We start from the raw sequence: 6000 nt of genomic DNA on the forward strand, positions 1-6000 counted from the left end.
CTGGCAAACCAGCAATTTGAGTATGTTTTAACTTTAAAATTTCACCATTTCCAATTCTCCGTGAGAATTATGAAAAAGCTCAAGGACAGCTGTTTTCACTTACAACTAAATGCAATGAACAGTTCCTTTCTCTCCTCCTCCCCATCCCTCTGTCTTTTTGGTACAGCAAAAATATATGTAAAAACCCCTTTCCTTTTAGAAGGCCTCCTATTGTCATGAACTTATATTCCAGTTTTGCAATCAAATTCATATAATGAAACAGGTAAGACAAAAATAAATTTAATATAATATCCTAAAGCCCTGAAAACACAACATACAGCTCCATTTGCAGACTGCGATTCACTATATAGGTAACTGCAGATCACGTCCTGTGCTGTAGCTGCTCATATTTGCTTTGCTAAAGTAGAAGATGGATGTTTCGCCACTAAAAAGGATCCATGTAATATTGCAAAAAATTACCTGCCAGAGTTCAAAGGCTTTGCTTTTTTTGAAGAAAGTGAGTCAAACTTTTATTAACAGCAAAGCATATGCTTTCCTCCCGCAACGAGAATGAAGGGTTGTACTACCTTCATGCACGGTTATTCCACAGTTGTCACACTGGATTATTTCATCAGCATCTTCACTGTTATCTCCAAGACAAACGCAACAAATCAAAATATGGTCCATTTTCTGGGAACTCCAGTTTTGAGACTTCTCAAGGATCAATGAGTCCTAATATTGAAAAATGAAGATACATGGATTATACCAGGAACTTCAATTTTATTTAAAACAAACAAAAGATCTGTTATTTGAACAACAAACTAAAAAAAGATGGAAAATTATTTTCACAAGACTAAAAGCTTCTTTGTTGTCAAAACATTAAAAGATTTCATCCACAAATATAAAAACTGGGAGGAAGGATGGATACAATCTGATCTCAGTAAACCTACAGATCTGTTAAGATCCAAAGGCAAGAGAAGGATCTTATTTCCTCAGACAGAAACATGTATGTCTTTAAACCATTCATGTTCTACAAAAAGGAACAAACACACATCCCTAAGAAACCACTAAAAAAAAACCAAAACACCAAGGCCAAAGGTGACCTTCATATGTCCCAATATTCAGAAAAGTTGCTTCCTTTTGTTAAAGTCTGCATCTTCTGAGAAAAGTCACATGGATCTGAAAAATCTGAAAATAAACAGCTAACACAAGCCTGCCAAGTTTTCATTTCAGTAAAATGTAACGAATTATCAACTCAGTTCTATTTTGTTGTAATGCAAATTTATATGTCTCTATGCAAAACCACATGATTTATTAAAACTATAACAACTTATTTTCTTCTGATTATATACAGGAGTAAGGATTTGCAGAACAAGTACATTGGTCTGTTTTAGCAACCTTCAATGTGAACTACAGCACTTAACGTGGCTTTTAATAGGGAATTTCTCTAACGAAACACAGAGAGGTGTTTCACAAATCAAATAAAGCTGTATGTAAATTTTTTTATTCATAAACACCATCTAGGCTTCTTATTATTTTCCCTGTGAGATACAGCCACTTATCTTTTGCAAAATTTTACGGCTTCCATAGTTTTTATTTTATTAAAAAAATGGGGAGGGGGGGGAGAATCTTTCCTTGATTTTAATGCAAGATAAAGGGGTAAAATAATCTTACCACCTAAAGCTGGGCTCAAATAGTTTACCTCAAGTAACAGAGGTGGCTTGTTATGTTTTTGACCTAGGAAACATCAAACACATACCCCTAGCAGATAGGAAATGCTTCTTGGTCTCCCATCCATTTTCTCTAAACAAGGTAAAAAAACATGACCTATAAAAAAAGCCAAACTCACTCATCTAGAAGTAAAAATGAAAGATTATACAACCATTCACCCAATCATGCTTGCTTACAGGAAGGCTACTAATTGTGAAAAATACAAGATTCTCTGCTACAGAGTTCAGACTTACAGAGCATTTTTTGCCAATATCCTCCTTTTAGGACAAAGTTGCAAAGAAAGTAAGGAAAGTAAGAAACTTGCACATTTTTTTCAAACATACCGTGGCCCATCATTACTCAAAATACCCACATTTAGCTTACCATGCACATCACAGATAGGAAAATGTTAGTAGATACTCCCTGACTTCGGCAGACTAGTCATGCAAAGGCACAGGCTTCTCAGATGCATCTCGCAACTCTACAGAAACCAGCTTTTTCTGACAGGACCTTCAACCTAAACTGTTATTTGGTTTCACTAATACAAGTTTAAAAGAAATTTGCTATCTCTACTGTTATAGAAGCCCAAGGTCTTGTAACTAAAAAAAGAAGGAAAAAAAACACAAAACCAAATCCAAACTATTACTTTAAATGAAATAAACAGAATTGCACCGCAAAAGCAACACTGAAATAATGTTAGCTGTTTAGGCAGGGAGAACATATGCAAATATGAGCAAAAAACCAAAACAAAACAAAAAAAGAAACAAGTAATGATGGAAGGGCAACAGATTTAGATCTAATGTTAGGTCCCCATCCATTATGGTTTACTTTATGTGAAGACAGGCAACAAATCAAACAGAGCAGTCAAGTAACAATTTTCTAAGCATACATGGCAAGAGAGTGATCTGGAATGTACGCTGCTCTCCCCTGCTTAGTCCATGTATGCACCTGAAAGAGCCCATCCCAGAAGCTGAGCCCATGTCTAAAGCATGGGAACTTTTACGTAGAGGTGCTAACCGCTGCCAACTCCTGAACAAGCCCTGTTCCCTGCCCAAGAGAGATTTCAGCTGGATCACTATGTAATTCTTATTTCTGTGGTGTTAATGAAGGAAGTGAGCATTCAAAGCTATATGCCTATATACTTCTAACGTTAAAGGAATAAAAAATAAATAAATAACTAAATAACCACCTTACTGAGAACAGGAGAATCTCATAAAGTGTTAGCAATTATAAAAACAGAAAAGCACCATTTATCTACTAATGATGCTTGACCCTAGAAAAAAAAGTTTGTCTTCTCTGCTTAATACTGTAAAAAAGAACATAGGATTCCATTACACCACAGGTTAAAATACTGTATTGCATAACTCAAAATATTTTTCTAAAATATAGAAAAAAAAAAATCACACAGAAACAAAAAAACCAAACCCGCTCCCAACACTCCCCCCGACATCCACCCCCAACAAGTAAGGAAAGGAAAGGAAGAATGCATATTAAGGACACTACAGCATGTTCAGATTTAATTACCTGAATATTCTTTCATAAATTAATTATGCATTAAGACATCTGGTTTTCTAAGAACTCAGCTTCTGCAGTGTAGTGATAGATGTGTCTGCTAGACAGGATTTTTACTTTTTTTATTATTTTGAAATATTGTAGTAGCAAAGAGTATACTGTTATAATACAGTTGAGTATCCATCTAAAGACTACAGTCTATAATCACAGAATCATAGAATGTTATGAGTTGGAAGGAACTCACAAGGATCATCGAGTCCAACTCTTGAATCCAATCGACAGATACTCACTGTTGGAAGACTTCTTGTTAAAGATCTATTAATATACTTTGCTTTACATGCAGTAAAGATAAATTAGGAGTTACAAAATTATAATTTGAACTTCAGATTTTCAAATTATGATTTTCTCTTTTGACCAGTGTCCTAGAGGAAGAGAGAATCTGAGAGGCAAGAACAGAATCTGAGGTCCATGAACATTAAGAAGCTTTGCAAAAGATACATCAGAGACAGCTCTGGGTTTCTGAAACAGGCCTAATTTTCCAAGTCAATGGAAATTATGGACCCATTCAAGAATACATCCCTAAGAATGTAAACTTACATTTCCATTCTCATATGGGAAACAACTCTGAAAGAAAATTGCCCATCTTTATTTGAAGTTTTGATCATCAGTACTGGTAGAGCACTTTCAGCTCCTGAGCCAAGAGAATATGGATAACAACACTAAAATTACAGAGCTAGACAAAAGAAGATGCTTATACAAAAAGTAAAAAAAACCCTAGACTTATGCTTTTTTTTTTTCCTTAATCATCATTATTACTAGTAATTAAAACAGCCCAGCTCATTCACGATCATATAGATATAACACATAACAAAATATCTGAAATGGAGACAACTGATACTTCCAAGTACTCTGTTTAGTTCCCTATCATTTTGCACATTAAAAGAAAGATTAATTAGAACAGCAGAACTTTAAATAGTGTCATACCACTATCATTTATCAAATGTTGTGTTGACATTGCAATTATTTCCTAAAAATTGAATGTAGATCTTACAGCAACTCTTTTTACTTTGTTCAAAATTTTGCCATTGCAAGACATGAAGCCAACCATCCTGACAACCCAATATCTTAATTTTTCCACAGGCACAACCTTCAAGGCAACTGTAATTGTGCACAGGAAAAAAAAAAATTCACATTACTAAACACATATAATTTTCACATTCTGCAATCAGAAGATATTTCATATAATAATAATAGTTTCCAAATGCTTTTTAGTACTGTAAGAAACTACTTCATTTGTGAGCATTATAAGGAAACCCAACATAAATTATCATGATCACCCTATTTGATTTTAAACCTATTGTGCACATCTCTCTACTTAAAATACTTCTAACAGTGAACTTAGCATTCAGACTTTGATGTCACAAAGAAGGGCTAGGATAAAGAATAACCTATCATTTAGCTATTTTATTAATATGTCACAGATGCTTTTGACTTTTAGCACATTACAGATATGCAACATTTACGCTAAAACAGAACTAGAAGTCTCACCAATACATGTTGATTTGCCTACTGGACCTCCTATTTGCTTTAGAACTAATCTAAACCCCCTCCTAAAGCCAAGAGAAGCCTCTCTATTGACTTTAGTGGCATCAGATTGACCAAATGGTCCAAGCATGGTTATTTAATATGCAGTGTCTATTTAGCACAATTTTGCTGCTTCGCTTATTCCTGTAAACACAAATCCAGCCAATCAGTTTAACTTTTCAAATTAACAGAATAGCTACTGGCGAGTAGTTTCCATTTGTCAACAGATATATTATAGAAAGTTGGTTGCACTACCTCATTACTCTTGCTTTGTGAAAGAGCCAGGCTATCATTTGTCAATTCCTCATCATCTGCATTATTCCTGTTAAGAACTTTACTCCTCTTCTTCTTGGATCCTCCATCACTAGCTGTGCTGCTATTGTCTTCTTCATTACCTTCCTCATCATTGTCATCCTCATCACTTCCGCTCCCATCATCTTCATCATCCTCATTATCTCCATCACTCCCCTCTTTTCGCAGTGCATTTTTTCCTTTTTTTTTCTCAGCAGTAGGCCTCCAGTCATTGTCATCTTCACTATCATAGTCATCCATATCATTTAGTTCTTCCATCGACACAAAATCCAGCAAAGGGCGGTTCCTGCGCAAATTCCATTTTTTTGGTTCATTTGTTTGCTCATCAGCCACAGCATCAGGTTCAGCCGCTTTCTCCTTCTCTTTCTTCTTTTTTGGCTTTTCTTCTTCATCTTCTTGCTCTTTCTTTTCAGTTTTAATTACCTCTTTGTCTGCTGTTAGCACTTCTTCAGTGGAGCTTTTTGGTTGTTGCTCTCCCACTTTCTCTTCTGCCGGTTCCTCCTCCAAGATATTTTCTTCTGATTCAGTACAGGAACCTTCACCACTGTCCTTTGATGCATCTTCACTCCCATGACCACTTCCTTCAGAATCTGTTGAGCATATGAAAATTTAAAAAAAGTTCCGACACAAATGTACCCCCAAAAATAAAATCTGTTGAAGCAAGTTGTTAAACAAAAGAATGATGCATGTTCCTCCCTCATAAGGTATTCCACCTATTTTTTCAGCTGGTGTCCAAATACTGCTATTTCGAGTGGTATGTTGAGAATCTGTTAAACATGAGTGCATTTTAAGATGGCAGAAAAAAGATGGCAGAATTTATTAAATGAACGTTAAATGTTCCTTTGAACTGCAGCTCATATTAACAATAAGCAGTAGCACAGAATAATTTCCATATGAAGTCAC

General features: G+C 35.2%; 1 protein-coding gene across 1 annotated transcript in view; it reads right to left on the reverse strand.

Annotated features, from left to right (window-relative positions):
* The window catches only part of LOC104527267 (PHD finger protein 14), a 28285-nt gene extending 22579 nt beyond the window's left edge, over window positions 1-5706 (reverse strand). The window contains exons 1-2 of the mRNA XM_010170937.2: window positions 5041-5706; window positions 567-711 (exon numbers count right to left, since the gene is read on the reverse strand). Of these exons, the coding sequence (XP_010169239.2) occupies window positions 567-711; window positions 5041-5355 (460 nt within the window). The 5' untranslated portion in view covers window positions 5356-5706. The remainder of the gene's footprint in view (window positions 1-566; window positions 712-5040) is intronic.
* Between the last annotated feature and the right edge of the window lie 294 nt (window positions 5707-6000).

The sequence above is a fragment of the Antrostomus carolinensis genome, unplaced genomic scaffold, assembly GCF_000700745.2.
Source record: "Antrostomus carolinensis isolate BGI_N321 unplaced genomic scaffold, ASM70074v2 scaffold29756, whole genome shotgun sequence".
Lineage (NCBI taxonomy): Eukaryota > Metazoa > Chordata > Aves > Caprimulgiformes > Caprimulgidae > Antrostomus > Antrostomus carolinensis.